This window comes from Ceratotherium simum, chromosome 25, assembly GCF_057802395.1.
Source record: "Ceratotherium simum simum isolate JZ-2026a chromosome 25, ASM5780239v1, whole genome shotgun sequence".
In the NCBI taxonomy this organism is placed as follows: Eukaryota; Metazoa; Chordata; class Mammalia; order Perissodactyla; family Rhinocerotidae; genus Ceratotherium; species Ceratotherium simum.
This window is the reverse complement of record NC_141924.1, coordinates 13,076,432-13,102,596: the sequence shown is the minus strand read 5'-3', so window position 1 is coordinate 13,102,596 and position 26,165 is coordinate 13,076,432. Positions and strand designations below refer to the sequence as shown.

Below are 26,165 nucleotides of genomic sequence, written 5' to 3'. Positions count from 1 at the left end.
TAAAATGATCACGGAAAACTGTATTTCTTGAAATGATGTCCACAAGACACTGCTGAGTGAAAACAGAAAAATTCCAAATGGCATATATGGCATTATCACATTTTGGCTTAAAAAATATGTATTTTTATATGCAGAGGAAAAACGAAGGAAGTACACACACTAGAATGTTAATGGTGGGTATTTCTGGGTGGTAGGATTTGAGTAATTTCCATTTTCTTCTTTATACTTTTCAGTAGTTTCTGCATTTTTTTTTTTGCAATAAGTATACATGACTTTTATGCTCAAAAAAAGCCATAGTTATTAAGAAAATTTGGAAATCATCTAGAGGCCGTGGGCATTTACTGTATACCATGCCTGGTAAAACGAGGGTTTACATATCTTAATCCACACACAACAATCGGTAAGGTTGATGTGGTTATCTTCATTTAATAAATGGGGAAACTGATAATCAGAGAGGGTAAGTGCCCTGTCTACGGACACACAGCTACGATTCTAATTCCTTTCTTCTCACGAGGAGCCACTGCTTTTTCCACTGACCCCCAGCTGCTTCTAGAGGTCCTAGAAGGAGGTCCCTGCCCTCCAGGAACTGACACTGTCATTGCTGTCTTGGTCTCCTGCCCCCATGTGCTGCTCTGGAGTCACCACCCTCGGTCCCTAGAACCAGTTACATAATATTAGGCTTTGGCAAAAATGCCATTGTCCCCTCACATCACAGGTGAAACTCCAACACTGGCTGTTCAATATTTTCTCCTAATGAGCCTGCCCAGTCTTCTTGCCTTTTTGGGACGGAAACAAGCTCTCCGCCGGTGTCCTCTTCATGTCTATCAGCTTCGTCTACCGGCAGAGCGGCAGAGCAAACGGGGGATGTATACATGAATATCATCAAATCCACAGAGGGCTGGTGAGCCCCAGTTCTTAATCCTGGCTCCATCACTAGCAATTTGCAACCCAAAGAAGTCACTCTCTCTGTTTTCTCTCTAAAGTAAATAAAGCATAATGCATTAAAAAAAAAAATCAATTGGTGTTCTCAGGAAGAGGAGGAGCCAGACAACTCTAAGTTGGGCCGAAAATGCAACATTTTCCAAGTTTTTGCTAATGCCGGAGATGGACACAGCCTTGTCTCCACATCCCCTGTTGGCTCCCGGCTGTGACGTCTCTCACCTGGTCTCCTGGCCTTCCTCTCCCACTCCACCCTCCAATTCCTCCCAGGCTGATCTTTCTAAAGCAGAAGTCAAGGTGAGTCACTTCTGTTAAAACCCTTTAATGGCTCCCCACTCCCTTCTGGCAACAGTCCAGCTCCTCTGCTCTGTGCACAAAAAGCTCCACGCTCCTGCTCCATCCATCTCTCCAGCCTTTTACCTGCTGGGCACCCCTGGCTCCTCACCCGACACTGCACGCGCAGTTCCCCCAGATCACTCCCTGCTTCCTGCCTCAGGGCCTTTGCACATGTGGTTCCCTTTGTCTGGAATGCCTTTCCCTGCTGGCTAGCATCAGATGTTTCCCTGCCAGGCCCCTGGAAACCCTCCCTGCCCACCAGACTTGGGCTCCTCAAGGGCACAGCCTCAATCATCCCCAATATGCAGCCGGGGTCCCTGCACGGAGATGGACGCAGAAATGGGGCACGTAGGTGCAAAACCAAAGGCTTCTCTCTCCATCTCCAGGATGGGCAAAACTCCAGCAGATTTGGGTTAGTATAATTCTCAGTTCCCATCCTGGGCTCAGCTGGATCTGCACTCACTGCTGCCCCAGTTTGAGACAGGAAATTTTTAGTCTTCAATATTCCATTTTTAAAAACACAATATTTTAGCACCAAAATGAATGTATTTTATCATAGACACTGCGGCAGGCTGCCTCCTGGCCCCGAGTCTCCTCGCAGAAGATGGTCCAACCAACGCAGCTTCCCCAGCCACGGAAGACGACACGGCTGGCTCTCACGGAGGAATCAGTGTCATGGTGAACCACGGGTCCAGGGACACCCCAGCGCTGCCTCCCACACCATCCACATCTGAATGGGGAACCCTTCCATGGTGGGACCCCCAACAAAGGACTCGGCAGGGAAAGTGCCCGAGTGTCACAGAGGCACCGTGTCTGAACTGGGAACCCCTTTACTGAACATCCACCCCACCCCAAAACGGGACCGCCCACTGTCTTCCAACCCTCCCACTCACCTGGGCTTCCCTGCCCTCCCGGGGGGTGAAGTGAGCAATGTTGGCAGTCAGGACCCCCCTGCTAGGGTGTTTTTTGGGTTCCCCTGGGGTGCAGAAGTTGGGCGCTGGCTCGTCTTTCTGCTCTGTGGATTGTAAGTGGCTCCGGGGCAGGGCCTGAGACCCACTCAACTCGGTACCCCCAAGGGTCCATGCATAGCCCGAGCTCATCTTCTGAGTTCCAGTGCTGGGTGCCAGGAAAAGAAAGCGGACGACGAGCCACCGTCGTCCCGTTCCACATCTGAGGGGCCGAGGAACCAGCTGTGCCCAGAAGGTGCCAGTCGCTTTGCGCTCTCTCAAGTCTTGCTTAAATGCCCCCTTCTCAGGGGGTCTCCCCTGACCTCCCGGCTTCATATTGCCACCGCCCTCCCTGGCACACCCTCTGTTCTCTCACCAGTTGCCAGACGGTAACCTCCTGTTTAACTGAGCCTGTCTCTCCCCCAGAGTGAGGGCAGGGATTTTTGTTTTACTCACAAGTTCCCAGCTCCTAGAACGGGGACTGGCACCCAGTAGGTGCTCAGCAAATGTTGAGTGAACACGTGCAGACCAGGCACGCATTTCGTCAATGTGTGCTCTTCGAGAATGGGGTCTTCAGGCAAGCCAAGTAACTAATAAGCCCCTGCTAGGGTCCCAAAGTGGTGCCGGGCTCTATGAGGCTGTAAAAGCTCTCATGTCTGTCCTCCACTGGCTTCCTGTGCCTCTGCAATAAAACCCAAATTCCTTCCAGGGTGGCCGTCTCCCTCCCCTCCTCCTGCCTCCCCCAGCACATGCCAGACTACATCTTCACCCGCCCTAAGCTCCTCGACCCTGAGCTTAGGGTCACACCTCAGGGCCTTGGCACTCACTGTTCTTGCTGCCCGGGTGGCTCTTCCTGCAGATGGTCACGTGGCTGTCAGACCTCACCTCAAATGTCCCTTTTCCTTACAGTCCTTCCTGCCCACCCAACCCAGTCACCACCCAAACCACCACCCGTCACAGCTCCATTTTATTGTCTGCACAGCCCTTAGCACTGTCTGAAATCATCTCCATCATTTATTTACTCACAGAACCAGTTTACTGGGGAATCTGGACTCAGCGAGCTCCAGAGCTAAACCATCTTCTGTCTTCTAATTGCTTCATTCCGTCACGCTCTGCCGAGTGCCCCTGCCTGCTGGGCCTCCATGACAGGCAGGTCCCAGTACATTTCAGGCACTCTTAGTCATTAAACTCAGCCCAGGCCAGCTCAACACTCTGTCTTGGTTCAGAGCTCCTCTCCAGAAGGGGCGGGAGTGGGGAGCAAGAGCTCTCCCCTCTCTCTCTGGGGCGCCTTGGAGCAGAGGGGCCGGGGCTGGGCTGCTTCTGCTTCTGTTGCAGGCCTGCTCTTGGTCTGCTGCCTTCTGCTGTGATCTCTGTGGAGATGGGTGCCTGGTCCTCCTGGGGCTGGGCCTCGTCCGTGGCTGGCATCTCCTCGGGGCGGGGGGAAGCCACATCCCCCTTCAGCCCTGCCAGCAGAACGGGCCCCCTGACCTTTCCTGGAGGAAGCAGCTCCCCTGGCCCAGGACCTGTCTGGAGAGCCCAGTGACTCCTCTCTACATGCATCTCTCCATGAGCCCTCTGAGGGTCATGTGCAATTGCTGGGGGGGCACCTGCTCCCATGCTGGCCGTGCAGGCTTCTCCCCACCAAATCCCCCCAGAGGGAGCCAGGCCCAACTCCAGGGGATGCATGCCAAGCTCCCCCAAAGACGCTGCAGTTGGCACTAGGTTCCTGCAGCTCAGTGAGCATCCAGCTGGGGAGCGAGGGGCCAGCCTCCTCTTCTTGGCAGCGTCCTCCATCTCAGGAGGCTTTTCCTGGGGCCTCCTTTGCTTGGTTGTGGGGGCGGGGCAGGAGCAGCGGTGGTACCCACTTCCCAACGCTGTCTACCCTCACTCCTTCCTCTTGACCACTCAGCTTTCTCAGATAAGCAGGGAAGAGCAAAGAGTGTAGGGTAGGGGGCTTCCTGGCGGCAGGGCCAGTTGTCACCTCCCATGTCACCACGTGGAAGGTGTCTGCCCTCAGGCTTTTGTCATCTCTTTAGGAAGTGGGTTACTTAGCATCTCCTTGTCCACAGCTGTGGGTCCCAGTAATCAATTCTGGGGTAACTGGAAATGTCCTCTCCATGTCTCCGTGGGTGTTTTTTTAGGTCTTCATTTCTGGAACAAGTGGCAGGAGACCGGCAGCCTGGCATTGGTGGTGCCTAGAAAAATGCCCGGTACCGTGGGTCCTTGGTAACTACCTTCTGAAGGAACGACTCAGTGGGAAGACGGCTGTGGGCACAGTGAGTCCACTGTGAGAACAGGAAGAGAAAGGGGGCCGAGAGGGGCCTGACGCGCTGACCCCACGTGCCTGACGCCTTCCACCGTTCTTGCACTTCTCACAACGACCCTGAGAGGCAGGCTAACCAGACGGAAAGACCTCCAGCTGCTCCCAGCCAAGCTCGGGCGGGCGCACAAAAGGGCGGCGCCTGTGAGCCGGGCCCTGGCGTCCATGACCCTGGCTCCGTCCCCCGTGGCTAAGTTACTTCATTCTCCGCCTCCGATTCCTTACTTGTAAAAGTGGGACGGTAAGCCTACACAGTAAGGATTAAATTAGCTAATATATGCAATGTGCTTAGCACATGTAGAGACACGGCAGGTCATACACGGCAACCAGAGTCATTTTCATTATCACCATCACTGGGACAAACCCAGGTCTGTCCCCGCAAAGCCGGTGCTCTCTGAACGATGTCCCCCACGCCCACAGAGCAGCAGGCGTGGGGACCCAGGGAGGGTGATGAAGCCTCTGGGGCACTGGGGCTGAACGGAGCCGAAAGCCCCGGTGAGGGTGACAGTCAGACGGCCTGTGATGCCAGACGGCGGCCCGCAGCCCTGATGGAAAGGCAGTGAGGAACCTCTGTGGGCCTTTAATCAGGGAGTGAAACGACGGACGTGGTGTTTTAGGAAGATTAATCTGGCAGCAGAGACGGGAGGGAAAACAGTCCAGCTCAGTGCAGAGACTCATGACTGCTGCCCGGCTCCCTGAGAGGCGGGCCTTAGAGGAAAGTGGCCTCCTTCTTGGCTCCCTGGGTGCTCAGGGTTCCCAGCGGCTGGGAGGGGTGGGCCCCTCGTTAGGGAAGAGGCACTGAGGGAGGCTGGCAGGGGGCACTATTTTGTCAGTGACAGTAGCCCCTGCAAGGGAGTGCTGGCATCTGGACGGTGGAACAGGCGGCAAGTTCCAGGCCGAGCATCTCGACCGTGGCCAATTGTAAGCCAATTCCAGTCTCACCGTGGGGTCTGCTCTCAGTGGAAGCCCTTCAGGGAGGGCGGGACCACGCCCTCTAACCAGCACCAGCCCCCATAGGAGGCAGGGCCGCCAAGGTTCCTACGGGCTCCTGGGGCTGCTCTGGAACCGGCAGCCAAAGGGCCGAATGGAAGCAGGGCTGCCCCGGCCAAGAACGGGAGAGCTGCTGCTGCTTCGTTTTCTCCTCGTTTTATTTAGAGCTGTCAGATAAATGCAAGTGCTGAGGCAATTCTATCTTCTCCCGTCTTCCGAGGAGTCGGAGCCCACCGCCAGGTTGCCAGCAGCACTGCGCCGTGGCAAGGAGCCATCCACCCCAGTCCCTCACACCAGCGCCTGGAAAACCTCCACCTTCTCCCGGTACAGCCGGTGGAACTGCTTGGCCAGACAGTGGAAGGGGGCTTCGTAGTTTTCCATCTCCTTCTGCAGAGACGAGTTTAGGGAGTCAGTTGTGTTATTTCACATCATCACCGAGAGCCAGCACTCACTCAGCTTACCTCATGTCAGGTGCTACCCACGCCCTGCCTCACGCCACCCTCACCCTTTGCGCCGGCCACTATCATTATGCCCTTCTCACGAGAAGGAAGTTCAGACACAGAGAGATTCAGGTGCCTTGCCAGGAGCCACACCTGTTAGTGGTGGAGCTGGGTCTGAACCTAGACTGTTTCTACGGAGCCTGTCCTTTCCGCCACTCTCACTGTGTGTGTGACAGGACGTTAACAGGAGACTTTCTCGCTTAGATTTGACTGAGGCCCCACAGGCCAAAGCAAAATAACAGACAGCAAGGACTCCACAATCCGGAGGGAGGGCCGACAGGCTGGGCACCCCCTCCTCTCGAGGCCAGGGCAGTGCTGTGGCATTTACCCTGGGAGGGAGCCTTGCTCCGCATCGCCCCCCCTCCCCGCAGGCTGCGAGCTGGGAAAAGCGCAGGCGCAGAATCGCGGCAGCGGCCAGCCCGGCCCTGCTTCCCCGGGGGGGCTCAGGAGGCGGCGCTGACTTTACATCAGGAGGCGGCGCTGACTTTAAATTAAGTTAGGAATTTTCACAGTCACCCAGGACTGGGCATTTCAGTAACTGAAATTATGACTATTTTTGTGACTAAAGGTGCCCAAAGGACTGTTTATTATCTGAGAGAGATCAGAAAAGTTCTGGAACTTGCCCCAGATTTTCTCCACGGGGTAGGAAGAACTGGCCCCACAGGGTGAGCGTGGATGAGCTCTAGGGGAAGGAAAATGGCACCCTCTCAACCTAACAGCTACCCTTCTCTCCTTCTCTGTGCCCGTGTGCGTATTTTTAACTTTTTTAAAGAAACAAGTTGGCAGAAGAAAGTAGTCCCTACTTTCAAGACAGGAGCTCAAGCTATGAGCACACAAGAACCTGTTTTCAAACAATCCTTGGCAGCTGGCAAAGGTGCAGCCTTGATAAGAGGCAAAGAAATATCACCAACGAAAGGGAAGAGCTTCCACACTGAAGGGTGTTACGAGATCATCCAGCTCAGTGCCTGGGGCCCAGGAGGTGCAGTGCCCCTGCTGGTTCGTGCACAGCCCAGCCTAGAATTCAGATTCCCCAGTTTGAGAAGAGCAGCCTTTGCACTCTGCCAGCCAAGATCACAGAAACCCGCAGAGGAAACCAGTTCCTGTGGGGAAAGTTACCTGAACTCTGGAGGAGACAAGTGGGCCGAGGGCAGAATCAGAGGTGCAGGGCTGAGAGTGCTGAGGAAGGAGAGGACCGTTTGACGCTGAGATGAGCATCTGTGCCAAGCTCACAACTGCCAAGGAGCAGAAAGCTGTCACTCTCCAGTTGGACATGAGAAAAATAACTCAGTTATATCTGCAAGGCACCTGCGGCTGCGCAGAGCATCATGTCCTAGGCAATGCTGATGTCAGACAGTAAACTGTTACATCGGTTGAAAGTGCAGTTAAGTATTGGATGGATAGAGAATGAGCCCTACATAGCACACGCACAAAGATTTCTAAATGAATTTGAAAGCTCTTGAAAGCAAGATCTTGGGAAAATGCAACATAAAAAGTAAGGAATTCAATGGAGGCAAGCTCACCATGGTGTGCTCCTGAAATAGCAGATGCAAAATGAACCATTTTCCAAATGCATTATGAGGGCTTGCCGACGAAAGGAATCCTTTTGTTAAATGACTAATCATAATCTTGCTGACATACTATAGAGTAGGTTTGCTTCGAGGGAAGGATCTTCAGAGCAGGCTCAGGCTAGCGCTCAATCTGGCCTAGAATTCTGCCCGAGAGTCCCAAAGTAGGCTCTGTGGGAGGCCAGAGCCCCTTCTAGAAGGTTCTTGAGCTGGACAGGCCTGCATTCTACTCCTGGTTCTATTGCTCATTAGCTGGGCAACCAGAGAAAGCTACATAATCCTTCTGGGTCTGCTCGTTACCTGTAAGACAGGGACAGCAGCAGCTGCCTTGCAGCGCTGTTAGGAGTCTAAATGGACAATGTGTGCAAAACACCTGGCACACAGTAGGTGCTCAACACATGTCAGTTCCTCTCCCCTCACCTTCCTGAGAGGGGGGTCATCCAGGTAGATCTTTCTTGAACTTGTTTGTATTTAATACTGTCCAACTTCTTACAGTGATGAGCAATTTTTTTTTAAATTTTAACTTCTGTTTAAAGAAATGCTTTTTAATTTTTTGGTATGAAAATGTCAAACATCAAGGGGTGTTAGAAAGTCAAAGAGGAGCCACAAAAGACCTTGAATAGCCAAAGCAACTATGAGAAAGAACAACAAAGTTGCAGGCATCACCGTTCCTAATTTCAAACTCTATTACAAAGCTATAGTAATCCAAACAGGATGGTACTGGCATAAAAACAGACACATAGACCAATGGAACAGAACTGACAGCCAAGAAATAATCCCCCACATACATGGTCAACTAATATTTGACAAGGGAGCCAAGAAGACTCAATGGGGAAAAGATTGAGTTTCTTCAATAAATGGTGCTGGGAAAACTGGGTATTTACATGGAAAAGAATGAAACTGGACCGACCCCTACTTTACACCATTCACAAAAATTAACTCAAAATGGATTAAAGACTTGAACTTAAGACCAGTAACCATAAAACTCCTAGAGGAAAACACTGGGAAAAAGCTCCTTGATATCAATCTTGGCAATGATTTTATAGAAATGACACCAAAAGCACAAGCAACAAAAGCAAAAATCAACAAGTGGGACTACATCAAACTAAGAAGCTTCTGCACAACAAAAGAAATAATCAACAAAATGAAAAGGCAACCTATGGAATGGGAGAAAATATTTGCAAACCACACATCTGATAAGGGGTTAATATCCAAAAAATATAAGGAACTCATACAACACAAATAATTGGTAAAAAACGGGCAAAGGACCCCCCCCAAACAGACATTTTTCCAAAGAAGATATTCAACAGGCCAACAGGCCAACGTGAAAAGGTGCTCAACATCACTAATCACTTGAAATGCAAATCAAAACCACAATGAGATATCACCTCACACCTGTTACAAATCAAAAAGACAAGAAATAACAAGTGTTGATGAGGGTGTGGCGAAAAAGGAACCCTTGTGCAGTGTTGGTAGGAATGTAAATTGGTGCAGCCACTATGGAAAACAGTGTGGAAGTTCCTCAAAAAATCAAAAATAGAAATACCATATGATCCAGCAATCCCACTTCTGGATATTTACCCAAAGGAAACGAAATCACTATCTTGAAAAAATACCTGCACCCCAATGTTCATTGCAGCATTATTCACAATAGCCAAGACACGGAAACAACCTAAATGTCTGCTGATGGACAAACAGATTAAAAAAATGTGATATATAATGGAATGTTATACAGCCATAAAAGAGAAGGAAGTCCTGCCATTTGCAACAACATGGATGGACCTTGAGGGCATTACGCTAAGCAAAATGTCAGACAGAGAAAGACAAGTACTGTATCTCATTTATAAGTAGAATCTAAAAAGGGGGAACTCAGAGAAACAGAGCAGATCGGTGGCTGCGAGGGGTGGTCGGGGGTGGGGGAAATGGGTGAAGGTGGTCACAGGGTACAAAGTTCCAGTTTTAAGGTGAATAAATTCTGGGGATAGAATGAAAAATAAAAAAAGAAAGTCAAACAACCATGCAGGTGCCTCCTTTAGGTCTGCAGGACGATGGCTGTTGCATTTCGTAAGAGGGGAGGAGATGGGCTTGGTGTCACGACTTGGCTGCGTCTCAAACAGTACTTGGTTATATTTCCTTTTTAATTACAGCTTCCTTAACTGAGCTGCTGGTGGTGCTTCTGTTCACATCAACTCAGGGGGGACTAGTTAACTTGCACAGTTAATACCAAGAGCTTAACTGCAGCCTCCTCAAGTATAATTTATACCCGCCTGTTTCAATAGCGTAGCAATGAACACCTGAGTGGCATTTAATCACAAAGCCCAGCGGCCTTTGGTGACTAATGTGCTGGGGGTGGGTGTTCATTTTTGAGTTCCATCAAGAGTTCCGGGGAAAATGAGCTATTGGGTGAGGAGGCAATTTCACAAATGTGAATGGAGGAAGAGGGAGTCCTGAAATACTGTCTGCTGTGGGCAGCGCAGCTTCCTGCATTGCTCAAAGCCGGGCTGCGTCAAAGACGAGAACGCTCTGTACAGTGAAAGCTCACTAATCTGAACTTCATTAATTCAGCATTTGTGATCACTGGGCCAGAGGCAAAAGTGACACTTATCTTTGCACCATCTATAAATGGAATACAAGGATTTACTAAAAAGTAATAATAGTATAAACAAGATTACCAGGGGGAATATTTATACTTAAAAAGCTAACATTTAGAGTGTTTACTATGCACCGGACTTTGTGCTAAGTGTTTTCATATTCGCCATCTGACTTAACTCTCGTATTTATTACTCATGAGGGATATACTTTCTTGTCTCCATCTTACAGGTGCAGAGCCTGAGGCACCAGGGTTGAGTACCATGCCGAGGGTCCCAAAGCTAGCTCTGCTACTCACCGTCAGAGGTGGGAGCACCTGCCTCTACCCGCCCGCCACACTTTCCTTAAGGAAGCATGCGGCTTTGGGGGGATTTGAAAACTTCACATCCCCACAGCAGCTGAACATTTGTCAAGTTTTGTAGATGTGACAACAGAAGCGCCTGTAGCTTGAGCAGACTTTGAGCAGAAAACGACCCCAGGCTATTTAGTAACTAGCCACTAACTCTCTTGGAGGGTCAAAGAATCAGGTCTGCAGGCCAAAGGCTGGGAGTGAGGTCCAAGTTACAACCACGGATGTTTCCAGCGGTGCCAGGCCTGGCGAGGGGCCCTGTAGCCTGTGCCCTGGCCCTGCGGCTCTGAGACGGACGTTTCTGGGCTGCTCCCGCAGGGCAAGTCCTCACTTTACTCCCTCCCTAGTAAAGTCTCACACAAGCGTGTCCCGACTGGACAGCCTGGGTCACACGCCTGCACTCCAGCTGCAGGGAGGCTGAGACCTCAAAACTCCCAACACAGCAAGGGGGTCACCAGTGCTGGACAGCCCGAATCACGATATAGTGACTGAGGTGCCCATAACAAACCACTCTGACTGTCCCCCAGGACAAGGGCTGACCCTACTGGAGGACACTCTGGCCTGGAGTCACCCTGGGGCTGCAGCAAAGTGGGGACAGGGAGCACTGATGAATCAGAAGCCATGGATCCTAGTCCTGGCTCAACCCTTTACTAGTCACGTGACCTTGGGCAAGTCACTTCACCTCAACACAGAAGTGGGAATTGCGGGGCCAGCTCCCAGTTCGTGGGACTGATTTTGAGGGGCTATGAAATAATGTTCCAACAACACCGTAACCCATAATATCTCATGCAAACGTCAAGGGTCACTATAATTGAACACAATATACTTGTGTTTCTAATTGACATACGACTTCTCCCAGGGCTGGCTGATCTGCTTTATTGTAATGCACGAGTGACTCTTGCTATATTGAGAAAGGATCTTGGGCTAAGAATGTAAACATCAATTCCAAATTAGACTCTGCATACGGTGGAATAACAACTCGACGCATGCGAGGTCACGTGAAAACTGCTTCCAGCAGAGGCCCGCTCCAGACCTGGCTCCAGAGCCAGGGGAGATACTCACCACGGATGTTTCAAAACATTCCAGGCCTTGGCCCAGCGCCCACGCCCGGGCCTGCGCTGATTCCACCGCTCGTCTGCTGGCCAGGTCTGTCTTATTCCCCACCAACACACCTACGCGAAAGAAACAAGCAAACATCGCACTGAACGGTGGCAGTCTGGGAGGACAGCTGGGGAGATAAAAGAGCAAGCACACTAATTTTCGGGGGTGTAAAACATCGTGGGAGAGAGGCTGCCCCATTGGAGGTGGGCACACAACAGGGAGAGCAGGGGACTCTGTGCTGGCCCCTGGGGGGCGGCCCCAGCACAGCAGGTGGGCTCTACTTGCACACACAGCTTTTGTTCAGCCCCTTGATTTCTAGACTTTACATGTACCTGTCTGCCTTGTCTCCTTCAGGCTGCGAGCACCGTGAAGGCGAGGGCCAAATTTATGTGAACATTTATGATAATTCCTAGCACATGGAGCAAACTTTAAAAATGGTCATTACTACTAATCTAAGGACCAGGCTCAGAGTCAGGGATCCAGAGGTAATTTAGTTCCGTTCCCAGCTGCATCAGCTGCAGCTAATTTTTGAGCCTGTCTCTGGAGACTGCTCTCCCTGGGCTATAATGAGGAGAATTTGTTGATCTCACATAGGGATGAAAAATAAACTGATGTAGAGCATTCAGAAGTGACAACAGGACTTGAATGTTTACTTGTGCCCCACACACAGGAGAGAGTGAGGAATTCTTCCCTGGGGTTAGCTTTCTGGGAATAACAAGTGCTATTCATATTATAGCACCTTCCCCCCTATTATCTTCAGTCCCCCACAACCCTGCGGGGGCGGGGGTTGTCATCATGCCCATTTTACAGACTCACAGAGCTGTGCTAACTCGCTGAGGTTTCTGTGGCTGCTAGGAGGCAGAGCCAGTGTAGGATCCAGACCATCACACGCCAAGCCCAGGGCACCCTTTTTTGCACCCACAGCCACCTCCGTAATGACCTTGCTCTTGAACTTGAAGGACAGAAGTGCTGCTGGGAGACTCGGACGCCTGCAGCTCCTACCTGGGAGGGAGACGCCTGGACTCTGTGCCCGAGCCTTCTCCAGCCACTTGCTGCAGTTCTGGAAGGACTGCTCATTGGTCACATCGTAGACGAGACACAAGACGTTGGGACTCTCCCACTGTAAAGAGGGACAGGATGAGCACATGTCAGCAACAGTGAAAGTGACTTCTAGACTGGGGGGGAAAGGGGCCTTCCAAGGGAGGGGACGTCCAGGGGGAGGGAAATGAAAAACCACAAAGGGGATGTGAGTCAGAAAACCGAGGCGCACCCACAGAAGAAAACAATTCACCCGGAGGCATGCATGGGAGGGCTGGGCTCGGGGGTGGGGAGGGACTAGGTGCTCTGTGCCCGCTCTCTGCCAGGCACCTTCCACGCATCACTGTGAAACCTCCCAACTTGGCAGGGCTGGTCTGAACAGCCCCACTGTGTAGATGAAGAACCTGAGTTCAGAGAGGGTAACTGACTTGCCCAGGTGAGACATGCTTGAAAAACAAGAGACCAAGGAGGACTTTTCTCTATGCAGAAATGCTTTTTTGCCTGCCACCCGTTTCATTAATTCATTCTTCCACTCATTCTCATTGAGGGCCCGCTATCATGCAAGTTGTTATGTTTTTCTCCTTTGCAGGCCTAAAAGAGCACCGCTTCTTTCATCAGCCAGTCACAGGGAGTTGTTTTCTTGCATCTTCTTAATAAGGGCTGGGTTTCAAAATGCAAAGGGCACTTTCTGCTTCTCCTGCAGTGTATCAGCCGTAACCCAGACCAGACCCACAACCGGACAGGGCCTGCTGTCCCAATTAAGAACCAGGGCTCTTCAGGGGGCTGTCGCCTCCAGGGGCTGCTCAGAGTCCTGGGACGTCCTGCTGCCTGGCACGGGGACATAGGACAGCTCTGCTCAGCCTGTGACGCTTGTCCTGATGCATCTGACTCTTGGCCATGCCCTGGTCCCTGGGGACCCTCACCCTGCGCAATTAGAGCCTGGTATACTTCTGGGTGTCAGTGACCTCCCAGGGTGCAAGGGAGAATCCTTTTCCCTCCGGTTGTCCTTGGAGGGTCAGCCCAGAATTGGCTCTGGAGGGCTCCCCTCGCCCCGCCTCAAGGCTACACTGGCCCAGGGAGGGGCTGGACTGAACGGACGACCCTCACTCCTTCGCTCCAGAGACTAACTCGAGAACTCTCGCAAGAATCACACTGACCTCCCCTATGCGCACGCAGCAGAGACCACAGCGTGGTTTTAACTCAAGAAACCTCCCTCCTCTAGGCCTCAGTGGGGGGGCCAGGTGAGGCCCGGGATCGAGCTGCGCAGGGGAGCCCGGGGTCAGGGCTGGCTGGAGGGAGGGTGTGGGCTGACCCTGACGTGCACACAGTAGGCACGTGGTAAACATCATGAATTGATGTATGAAGCCAATCCTGGGTGAAATTACCATCATTAGATCTACTTCTCTTAGACAACAAAGAAAGGGGCAGAAAACAGTTTCTATTAAAATGTAGGTGTTCTTGGAAAGGCAGGGGAGGGCTCGGGAGAGCTCGGGCCTTCTCATTAGCTCCCTGGCCCAGATTTGCGGAACTGTCACCTGGGAAGGGACAGCAAGCTGAGTCCTGAGATGATGGCCGGATGGGCATGATGAGCCCTGGACGGCAGCAGGGGCGTGTCCCACAGCAAACCTGGAGGGGCCCTGGGGGTGGGCGGGAAGGTGAGCCCCACTATGGGGCCTCTAGAGATTTGCTCCTGTCCTGGGAGGTTGAGGAGTGGTGGCGAAGGCACACGAACAGGAGGAGGTCGCTCAAAAGAAGGGAGGCCCCAGAGCGGGCGGCTGCAAGGACTGAGCCCCATGGCTCTGGCACATTTGGAACCCGGCCATTCCAGAGCTGGGGGAGGGGACAATCCCCAATCACAGGCACGAGCCATTCTTACCGTCCCAAGGCTGGGAGGAACGCCCCTGAAAGGATTTTGCCATGGCGGCCAGAGTGCAGGGACATTTCTGTGACAGCACTGTAAGGGGCAGACTTTCTGGCAGGAGGTGGTAGTGGTGGTGGTTGGGAAAAAGACTGAATGCTACTTGCCAACTTATCCAGCATTTCAGAGAACGGCTCCTTGCCGGCAGAGTCGAAAATGAAGAGTTCCTAGAATCAGAAAGGCATGTCCCAAGAAAGCCTACACATGGGGAAGCCACTGGCTCAAATCACGGATATTGCTCTCAGCTCACCGTCCACCTGTCTCAATGGTGAGATACACACACGCACGTGTGCACACATCTTCATACACGCCCCATCTTTTCCCCAAGGCACGAGGAAGATGATGGGAAAAGGAATGAGCTCAAGAGTCTTAGAGAGGCAGTGTGAGGGTTTCCCACACCAGCACTTTCTGTGTGGCGTCTCACCCGTCCTAACCCCGAGTGCAAAAATACCAGGAACAAGCTGACTTCCCACCTGGCAGAACAGAATGCTACACAGGCTGACAAGTGCTCCCGTTTCCAAAAGGTCACTCTGCACTTTGTTAACCAAATTGATTTTCAAATCTTGAAACAATTCTTTTTAAAGGAGGTCACTGAGCAGGCCTGGAGAAGGCGTTTAAAGTAGGGCAGCCTGTCGTCGTTCTGGGATGGCCAAGCTGTGATTCTGCCGGCGGGCGCGGGACCACCCTTCCTGCCTGTCCAAACCTTAGCCAGCCTGTGTGAGCCCCTCCCCAGTGCTGCTGCTCCGGCAGTCTCCCCTGGTTTCCCCCGGAAGCTCCCCCAGGCACTGGACATCCCTGGCTGGTCTGCCCCCGGCACACGCTCTGTGGACGTCAGGACATAATCTGCGCTGCACACTGGTCGTCTGGGCCTCATCTCATCCCTTCTCACTGCAGCCGGGGTACTTAAAATTGTTTTATGCTCATGGACCTCTTTATGAATCTGGTGTTTCTCAAACCTTCTCTCCAGGCAAGTACATACAAACATAGCATCTTGCAACTCAATTTCAAGAGCGTGGATTCCCACAGAGGGACCCAGGGCAAGAACCTTGATACAAGGTAAGTTCTGGGAGGGCGGGCCCTGGCCCAGTCTCCGTACTTCCCCTTCGTCAGCCCCTCCCTAAAATGCTTCCCGTACTCCAGGATCCTGTGTCCAAACGCTCAGACAAGTCGAGGCCAAGTCCTTGCTCCGCATCTCTCCCAGGGAGGAGACCTCGGGCCCAGCTGGAGAAGCACTAAGCTCCCTCAGGTCCAGGGCACCACTTACCACACTGTCCCCCGTGTCAGGGACTGGCACCGTCTTCACCACCAAGTCCACTCCTGTTGTCTGCCGAGGAAAACCGAGAACGCGCGTGTCAGAGGGCGCCGAGGAAAACCGAGAACGCGCGTGTCAGAGGGCGCCGAGGAAAACCGAGAACGTGTGTGTCAGAGGGCACTGAGAGGCGTGTCACAGGACGACACGACGGGCACCCGACGCCCACAGGCAGATCCCCAGCTTAAGTGTTTGTGTTCTGGACTCACTTCTGGTGCAGAAGTCAGAGAGGACCAACCAGTCTCACCCAATTCCCTGCCCACAAGCGAGCCGTCCATGGTGACCAAAGTTGACCACTGGCTGCTCTGCTCGGCAGACAGCCCCACACCCTGCGGCTTGTGGAAACAGGATCTCCACGTGGCCACTCGAGCAGCCTCTTGTCAGACCTCTTAGGGCTTTTTAAGGAATTTTGGAAAGTCACTCCCTCAGGGCTGTCTGATCATTTCTCTTCAAGCCCCGGCCAGGCCCACAACCCCCACATCTCACCAGGGTGTAGTTCTTCTGGAATTGGGCCCCATCGCTGCGGAAGATCTGCGCCAGGGTGGTCTTGCCCACTGTGGAGTCTCCTATGCGGTCAGAGCAGAAGAAAAATATCACTTCCATCCTAATCTGACCTGAGAACCTCCCACTCCAGAACGCGAGGCGAGAAAGCAAAACCTCAATGAGTTTTCAGAGAAAATGTGCCTGATTCTCATGAGAACTTGCTCTGAGGTCGCTGGCAGGGCAACGGGTCCATGAGACCAATCTTCAAAACCCATGACAGCCAGAGTCACATTTCTTCCCAGGCAATCCTTTCATCCCAAAGAAATGACCCAGAAGGCAAGAGAGCGTAAGGCAGGCTTTAGAGCACTGGAGACAGAACTGACCCTCTTCCACTGACACGTCCTATGGGGAAAACTGTCACTTCCAAACATGAATTCACTTTGAAGTCTTGAAGCGAAAGAGGTGTGACCAGGCGCAGGGCAGAGGCTCACCTGACTGACTGAACCAGTGTGAGTTTAGAGCTTCCACACTGAGGACCCTGCATACTTTTTGGGGGGGGGGGCGGGGCGGTGGAAGTTGGGAGGGTTTCTGCATTTATGGGAAGAAGTCAGACGCTACATTCGCCACCCTGCAATCCATTTCCAAGTGATGGATTCCCCCTCCACCTCCACGTGCCCCTTTGTGCCCACTGTGGACCCATCTTCCCAGGGCCTCTCCTCCAATTCTATTTGTAAGAGCCACTGTCTCCTCCGAGCCGTCTGACACCCACTGGGTTTATCTCCTCAGCTTTTCTTTGTTAGTCGACAGCCCCATACATTGGTACCTCAAAACTAAAGGTTTATGTCACAGTTTCAGCATGAGATCTGGACCTTTCACAAGACTGTCAGGAGCAATTTAATCTGGAGGTCCTCCCCTGCCACCAAGGCTTCTGCAGGCTCTCTGTGCCCGCCCTCAATTGCCCTGTGCCCTCCCCACTCCGCCACCAATGGCTCTGCTTGGCCTCCTTTGAGCCACGCTGTTTTCATTGGCAAGACCTTTTCCACGTTCCCCCATCATCCAGCCCCCTGACAGAACGCTGTCTTCTGCCCTCTTGCCCCCTTGATCCTTAGCAAACCACCGCCGCGCTCGCGTCCCTCTGCCTGCACCCCTCGGTGCCATCTCTTCACCTTCGCCCCCATTTTACAGTCGACTCCAACGCTTCCCCTCACTTGACTTCTCGAGAGCCTGCTGCTCTGTCCTCGTCTCAGTTTTGACTTTTCCCACCTATAATTTTCTCTTGTGAGACAATTATTTGACTACCTGTGGCATTTCTTTTCATGTTAACTCCTCCAGCTTTGAGGGAGCTATTCAGGTCTGGCTTCTCTGTTTACCACCACTTCTCAGATGGAACCAACATGGGCTGAGCCTCCCTCATGAGCCCATTCACACAATCTCATTCCCTCCTTCCCAGCCTCCTCCCCCACGGGGACTATCACTAACCTCACTTGACAGATGAAGAGACCAAGGCTCAGAGAAGCCTAGGGTAACTGGCCTAGGATTCCAACACCACGCCCTCTCCACCAGACCCCACTCCTCTCTTAGAGCTCAGGGATACTTCTGACCCATTTTTGACCCTGCTCCTTCAGGCCCTCATCGCCGCAGCCTTCCCTGACATCGGAGGCAGCCACAGGCTGGACTGTCACCGGGTACCATCCATCTTGGAGCAAACAGAGCACGTCCCTCTCCTTCTTGTGCGATGACTGCATCTACTCTCCTGACTCCAATTCTGCTTCTGAATCCAGTTGGAAATTGGCTCTTCCCGCTTGTGAAATTCCCCACAGATTTGTTCTGGTTAATTTCATAAATCCTTCCTCCGACTGTCAGTCAGAGTCACCCACACTTACAGAATACCTCCTGTGTCTGCTGAGGAGGGCTCCAGGCCCAGGGAGGGGGGTAAGTGATAAACACGTCTGCAGAGCAACAAGATGACAAGTGCAAATTCAAATAGCACAAGCTGCGAACCAGAGCATCTGAGGGCGCACCGAGGAAAGACAGGAGTGCGCGGTTTCATCAGCAGGCAGACTTCCCTGGGGGCGGGGCTGAGCCTGGCAGTGACAGCAGGGTGGGCACTGCTGGACAGAGGGGGTGACGTCTGCACAGGCATGGTGCGAGATCACCCATCACCTCATAATCGCCAAGTCCAGTGGTTTTTTCTCGGTCTGAAGGATGAGTCAGCCTGAAGCAGCCCCTCCTTCCCAGCCCTCTAGCCCCACAGCCCTGGTGACCCTGAGCTGGCCTGGTTCTCCATCCGCTCTGCCTCCTCCTCCTGCCTCCTGAACGCCGACTCTCCTGTAGGTGTGTCCTGGGCCTCTGTTCCCACCTACTCTCGTTACCTTGCCTGTCACTTCCCAGGTCAGGACCTCTCTCCAAGCTTTGTCTGCATTTCCAACCACCTGTGGCTGTTTCCACTGGAACGGAGGGCCTCCGCCCAGTCTCCCTCTGTCTACAGCCAGGCTCGTGTCCTGCTCCTGGGTGCCGAGTGGTCTCCCACCTGTCTCAGTTGTTCTGTTTGTGATGTCACCATGCGTCCTCACCACCCCCAGGCTTCACCCCCAGTCACCTCTGACGGCTCCTCCCACACCTGCTCGGTCTCCTCTTCATTCCTGACGGCCTCTGCTGGATCCCCAGCCCCCACTTCCTTTGTCGTCACTGCTGACACTGCCCTGGTTACCTCTTACCTCACATCGGGCTTTGCTGCAGCCCCAACCCACCCGTCCAGGCTCTGCTTTGTGATGCTGGGACACTGCAAACGCGTTTCTCCTTTGCCGAGGGCTTCCCGTCAGGCTCTGCCAATGCGAGATCTAGAGCAAGACTGGAAGGCTGGCGGGGGAGACGGGACTTGCTCCTTCCCATCTGCTTGTGGTTTCTCTCAGCATCATCCTAGCAATGGCCTTCACCCCAGCAGCAGCAGTCGGTTGCTGTCTCCAGGTCTTGTTTGGTTTTGCACTTTCAGCCCAGCCTTACCACACCGGCTCAGAGATACCAGCGTCATTGAGCAGCGCCCCCTTCTCAGAGATCTGCATCCCAGCTCCCCAGGGCCCTCCCGAGCTTTGAGGTTCTGATAACCCCCTCTCCCCCCTGTTCCCCCAGCCCTGAGGTAAAATTCCTTCCTGCAGTTATCTCTGTGCTGCCTTACTGTCCCCTTTCGTCTCTCCAGTCCTCCAGCACCTGTTTAATTAACCTCCCACACTACATCCCATGGAAATACCTAGAGCAGTTTCTGCTTTTCACCTGCACCCTGACTCGCAGCACTTGGTACCCAGAGTGGTCTCCCACAGACCCTCAGGATGGTCTGGAATCGATCTGGTCCTGTCTTGCCCTGAACACGGGGCTGAGCTCCCCTCAGCAGGCAACGGGTCCTAGTGATCCGTAGCATGTGGCGCCCTCACACGCTGGGGGACTGAGTTCCTGAGGTGCCAGCCCAGCCGGGCAGCGCTGTGGGGTTCTTCTTCAAGCTGACCCCCCCAACCTCTCTCGACCATGTCGTGCCATCTCAATGTCGTCTTCTTGCTTCTCCAGGTCTCCAGCACCAGGTGAACCAATGCCACGTATTAAAATGTCTCTGTCGAGAGGCCTCAGGTACTTCCTGTTTTCTTGACTGGGTCTTGACTGAGCACACTCCCCAGCTGGCCCTCTCTCCTTTTCGCTTTTCACCCTGCTCAAACCCACCATCAGCCTCAACAGACGGACCCTCATAACACGCACTTTCACTATTAGGCTCTCACACAGGAACGCCCAAGGATTCCTTCCAGGCACACCCCCCTCCACTGTCACCCCTAACCCCCCCCAACTCTCTCTCCGCCCCTCCCTCACCCCAAATCTGGGCTCCACACTCCTAATCTCTTCATCTCTGAAAATCCCTCGAAGACAACCTCCTTCCAGGTCTCTCCGGTCCAAGGCTAAATCCTGCTCATTTTCTAACAGGCAAAGCTCAGAGGGTCCTTTCTGCCTGGCCTCTGAAGGTCATCTCCCCCTCCTGTCTTTAGCCGTGTGGCTAACATGGCTCACTGCTGGCAGCACGAGCCTTGATGGCAGAGCAGGCCTCCAGGGAGGCACTGTGAGCATCCCCACGCACATCCACAGGCAGCGTATCACAGTGCTTAGGGCACAGACTCCAGCTCCCTCACTTACTCGCTGTGTGACCTGGGGTCAGCAACCTCTCTGGGCCTCAGCTGCCACATCTGCAAAATGGGGGTAACAATAGCACCTATCTCATAGCACTGTTTTGAGGATTTAAGAGTTAACATGTACAGTGCCTGACATATAGTTAGTAATATTTAAGTGATTTTTAAATAAATATAGATAAATGTCAAGTATTGTTTTTTCTCTTCATTTGAACCAGAACAATTAGCAGCTGTGCCTTGAGGTATTTCTCTGGTACCTGGTACACAAAGGACATTCGATTCGTGTTTGAATTGAATTATAAGTTATGATGCACATCTCAGCGCTTCCTTGAGTGTCGGGGCTGGCCTGACTTCTCCTTGTAGTCCCACTGCACCTTGCCTCGTGACTCACACACAGTAGGTCCTCAATAAACATCTGTTGAATGAATAAGCACTCGAAGTAAATATCAGGTCCCTCAGTGACTAGTTATGTGAGAGAAAAAACAGATTGATTAGGTCTGTGTGGGGAAAGAAAAAAATAAAACCAGTGAAGAGGGGTGTGTGGTGGAGGTGGTATGGAGAAGGCGAATTTGGTGGCTGGTGGTGCTGAAGTCTCCTGGCCCCTGCAAACTTCTAAGAGGACATACCCTTGAGGCCTTGAAAGGAGGCTGCAGATTGAGGGTGAGGCTGGAGTTCAGCAATCACTTAGGCAGCTACTGAAATTAGGTGAAACAGTACCTGGGAGAGTGGGTGTAAAGAAGGGCAAAGAGTCTAGAATCGAGGCTTGAGCACGGTATCGCTTGGGGCTGAGAAAAAAGCCCTGGAAATCAGGTCCAGCTGTGTGACCCAGGGCAAGTGTCTTAACCTCTCTGGGCCTCAGCTGCCCTATCTGTAAATGAGAATGACAATAATGCTGACCCCACAGGATTGTTGTGAGGATTCAGTGAGACAACCTGTGGTGAGGGTCTAGCACAGTACTGACACACGAAAGGTACTCAGTCAGCTAGCCCCATGATAGAAGCTGAATTAAAAAAGAAATAAGAAAAAGAACAGTTAGAGAGAGAGAAGCCCATTTAAAAAAATCTAACTTCAGAAAATAAAAACGTTCCCACCTTATCCCTGAGGAAACTGAGGCTCAGAGAAGTGCTCTGTGCAAGATGACACAGCCAATCAGAGGAAGAGCCAGCTGATTTCTGTGACACAATACTGCCTCCCCTGGCGCTCTGGAAACCAGAGACCTCTCTTGAGAACCATTAATTCCTTTTGCTCCAGTATGATTTGAGCTACTGTTGTCAGTCATCTTTCTGTGTGACCCTTTTATGTCCAAATTAGAAAAGTCATTAAAAATATCATCTATTTTCAGTCTGAAAGAGCGGAATCAAAAAAAAGGAATCCTTCTTCTCTAGATAATGTCTCACCGTTTCATTCCTGAGCTGGTCAGGGAACCCCAGAGAGGCCTACGTTTCAATGGTAACACAAAAATTTTCAAATTGGGCAGATCTGGGGGTTGAAATCCTACGACCTTCCTTCACTAGGGGGTGACCTTGGGCAAGACTCTTCAGCTCTCAGCACATCAGTAAGATCAGAACAACACAGCACGGACCCCAGCGGGCTACCGTGACAGGATTAAATGAAATACATGTGCCTGGCATACAGTTAGGACTCACATACATAGGACTCACCTAGTAGGGGACATATGTGTTCTGTGGCCCCAGGTCTCTAATCCAGGCAAATGTTTTTCTAAAGGTGCAGACTGATACAAACAGAGCACCACAAATGTGCACGCCACAAATTCATTCATTCTACAAATATTTATTGAGTTCCTATTATGTCCCAGATACTGTTCTGGGTGCTTGGGATGTATCAGTCGGCAAAGATTCCTGCCTTTGGAGGACTCAACGTTTATGCCCTTCTGAGCGTGGGCAGCACAGTAACTTTGGGTCTTAAAGACAACACACATGGGCCTTTTGCAAACTCCAGTCAAGCGTACATCACCGTCTCCTATCCCTGCTATCAGAGGGGATGGGGTCAGGAAAATCATCCCACAGGTAAAGACGACCACAGTCACTGAAGCCTAACTGCGGGACAGCCCGTGGGTTCCGGTGAAGCACTTATGGTGTGCTTAGCTTGATTTTTTAACGCGTCAACTCCTCCTGAGTACAGCTCAGACTGGAGAAGGTGGTCTCAGAGTAGACAAGGAGCGGGAAACTCGGCCAGAGCTACCACCGTGCTCTGGAAGAGAGTTCTTCCACGCCTAGAGGAATTGACTCTATCAGTAACGGCAGTAACTCGCCTTTGGGCAAGAGAAAGGGAAAGCGGGCAGACAATTTACGTGAACCAAAGCTCTCGATAACTCAGGAAGTCGTTGGACTCCAGAGACTGGATTCAACCGCAAGTTTTCAGACTCACCTGCCAGGATGCACTTGGCTGCCAGCTTCACCATGGTAACCAACCACCTCCAAGGACCAGAGAGGGGAAGAGCGGCGGCTGGAGGAGTTGGCAGGCCTGCCTGGGAAGGGAAGTGAGGAGGGCTGACGCTCAAGGGGCTGTGGACGCGATGGGGACGGGGACGACGGGGTCTGGACCCCCAGGGCTGCGCGGGGGGCGGATAAGGGGTGCTAGGGTTGGGACGGGGGCGCAGGGCGTGCCAGATGCGGCCCAGCTCAAGGCCTCAGAAGGCAGCCGGGAAAGGCGCGAGCGAGGCGGCGCGGCTCCCGCTCCCGGTCCAACCCCTCAGCCCGGCCCCCAGCAGCGGGGACCTGGAAGAGCAACCCCGCAGCCCCTCAGCCCCCAGCACCGCGCCAGCCGCTACCGGGGCAACCATCGCCCGCCTGCCCCGCCTCCTCCTCCTCCTCGCTGACCCTCGATTGGCTGCTGCCAAGAGCTCCCGCCCCGAAGGTTCTCGGAGGCCAGTGGGAGGAGGGGGCGGGGATAACAGCCCTCCCTTGTGAGGCAATTCGTAGTGGCATCTGCTCTTCAAGCTCAACCCGCTCGGCGAATGGTTGCAAGAGGTGTCAATCATTTACACCTCCCGCACCCGCCCCGCCGGAAAGTTCAGGGAAAAGCAGCTCCAACCTCGTGCAGCTAGAGCGGTGATAAAAGAAGCTTTCTGATTGGCCAGAGGCTGGCTTGGCCCATCTTCGGGAGGAATGGGGATTCGCCGCACCCCCCTGCCCTTCTGGAAATGAGTTCTCCCACGAGGCCCGTCGGGCGCGCTCAAGTCTGCAGCGGCGCCTGCGCAGTAGAGGAGGCCGCAGTTGCCCGAACCGAGCTCTGAGCCGGTTTGACGTCGCGGAGGTTCGTGTCGCTCCCCCAGATTCCGGGTGCCCGGGAGCGCGGCTATGAGGTGCATCAAGAAATGCAGTCCTTGCCCCGCATCCCGCAGGGAAATCTCATTTTTCAAGCCCAGGGATGTTATGCGCTTTAAAGTCTAAAGTATGAAAGTGTTTAAAGTGATGTCTGTGAGCAGAAGGGAGAACAAGTGAACTTTGATGAGGGACAGGGTTAGACTCTGGCATTTGAAGTCATGCTTTCCTCTGAGCCCGTTTCCTTTTTTGTAAGATGGAGCACATAGCACATACCACATATTGAATGAAAGCAAGCATCCAGGAACATTGCCCGGACACGCGAGGCTTTGCCGGTGTCTGTTGACTTTCCGGAGAGGCCCCTCTTGCTCTGTGGCCAGAGAACCCAGACTGAAATCACTGCCATCTTCCTGACCCGGGCGAGGCCTCACCCCCGAGCCTCTTTCCTCATCTTTAAAGGTGGGCTAGTAGAACCCACCTCATGGGTTGTCCTGAGGACTAAAAGAGAAAGTATGTAAGTGCCTGGGACATGGTGGGTGCTCAACAGTGAGTGTTGAATGAGAAGAAATTTATCTGGACAGGTCTGGTTTATCATCGCCATCATGGACCGGCCGGATGCCCCGCTGTTCTCGCTCCTGCTGCGCCCCCGGGATGGCCGATGCTGAAAGGGAGGAGTAGCCCCCCTGGAAGAGGCCTGCGCCGGGGATTCGCCATCACATACCTTTCAGTTACCTGGACCTTCTCTCAGCTGCTCTGTGTCTTAGGGTGGCTGCCAGCCTTGCGCAGGGCCCTGAACACACACACACTCCATGAACTGCTATGAAAGTTTCAGCCCTGAATTTGGAGTAAAACAATGCAAGTTGTCTGAAATTTTCTTCCCTTGGGAGTCACTCCTAGTGTTATGGTTAAGACCTGTCTCCCCTTCATTCCTCATACCTACTTTTCTTCTTAGAGATGTCATGCGAGTCTGTCTCAGACACCCCAGGCCTCAGTGAGTCAGAAAGCCTCTCCCTGCCTCCCCCTCCAGGCTGTCCTGTTCACCGTGACCCCATTAATCCCTTACAGGAGCCCTTGAGTGAGTCAGCCTTCCAAGGCAGCTCCGTGGAGCTGAGACACTGAGATCCATCTGGAGGTGGCCTCTGGAGCCTCAGTTTCCTCATCTGCACGCGGGGTCATAATGGCACCTCCCACACAGGGCTCTTCTCTGCAGCACATCCACTCTTTCCCTGTCATTGCTGCTACTCTGTGTGTTTGTAGTCAGCACCATCGTAAGGCATTTTGGATCTTTCCAGAGAGGCGGTAAACCCTGTATAGTGAATTCTACCCCCCTCCCTGCACCATCTCAAGGGCCTTCTGTACATTCTTGATGACTGAATGACAGCTGCATGGCCCAGAGTCACTGGGTTTAAGGCGGTCAGAGAGTTTAGGAGCCATGAGGGCCCTTGAGAAATTCTAGTCTAAGTCCCTCCTGAGCAGCTATAACAGCTAAAGCTGGTGTATGTTGAGCACATACTGAGCGCCAGCCTCATTCTAAGTGCTTTAAAGGATTAATTTAATATTCATGGTCATATTTGATATTCACACTAACCCCCATGAGGCCTGTATCATCCCCATTCAACAAATGGGCAAACTGAGGCCCAAATGAGGTTAAGTCAAAGGCCCAAGGTCACAAAGCTAGTGAATGGCAGAACTGGGGACTGAACACAGGCAGACCATCGCCCCCCTGGCAGAACAGGGGCCTCTCCCGCCTCTAACTCTTCTCACCCTTCCTCCCATCCTAGACAGTAAGTGTGTACTGAGTTCCTTGCAGTTGTAGCTCTCGCTGATTGAGCGTTGTATGCCAGGCACGTGCTAAACAAATCACATCCACTCTCTTGTTGGATGCAACGACTCTGGAAGTGGAAACTCTCGTTGCTTCAACTTAACAGGCGAGGAAATTGAGGTCCATAGAAAGCCCAAGGTCATGTGACAAGGCAGCCAGAACCAGAGCCAGCTGCAGGGCTCCTGCTCTTGGGACCGATGTTCTTCCATTGCCTGGTGTGGTCTTGCTGGTTTCACTAATAAGCTTTTCTTGAGTGCCTTCCCTAGGCCAGGCACTGTGCTGGGGCCGTGAAGTGGAGGTGACAGAGTCCCAGGCAGCTCTGGCAGATCATGGCCACGTGGGAACGCCAGCCCAGTGTTGCAGGTCCCTGCATTTTCTGGAAGAGTCGGGAATCTGAATTTTTGTCTGAAATCCCCTGATTCTCAAATTTTGGCAATGTACTTAAATTTAAAACAATGCAGCCGCAGTAGAACACCTCTGTTGACTGGTTCAGCCCGGGGGCTGCCCGTTTG

General features: G+C 52.7%; 1 protein-coding gene across 3 annotated transcripts; it reads right to left on the bottom strand.

The window, feature by feature from the left end:
• IFT27 (intraflagellar transport 27) lies at positions 1-23,352 on the bottom strand. 3 transcript variants are annotated; one of them, XM_087448958.1, is made up of 7 exons: positions 22,936-23,352; positions 16,388-16,467; positions 15,857-15,916; positions 14,700-14,759; positions 12,639-12,756; positions 11,598-11,707; positions 1-977 (listed from the first exon to the last, which is right to left on the bottom strand). In XM_087448958.1, the coding sequence occupies exons 1-7, from the start codon at positions 22,967-22,969 to the stop codon at positions 825-827; spliced, it is 615 nt and encodes a 204-aa protein (XP_087305084.1). In that variant the 5' UTR covers positions 22,970-23,352; the 3' UTR covers positions 1-824. The 3 variants fall into 3 exon arrangements, with proteins under 3 accessions (XP_087305084.1, XP_087305085.1, XP_004418157.1); XM_004418100.3 differs by lacking the exon at positions 1-977 and adding an exon at positions 5,673-5,919; XM_087448959.1 differs by lacking the exon at positions 14,700-14,759.
• Positions 23,353-26,165: the final 2,813 nt, after the last annotated feature.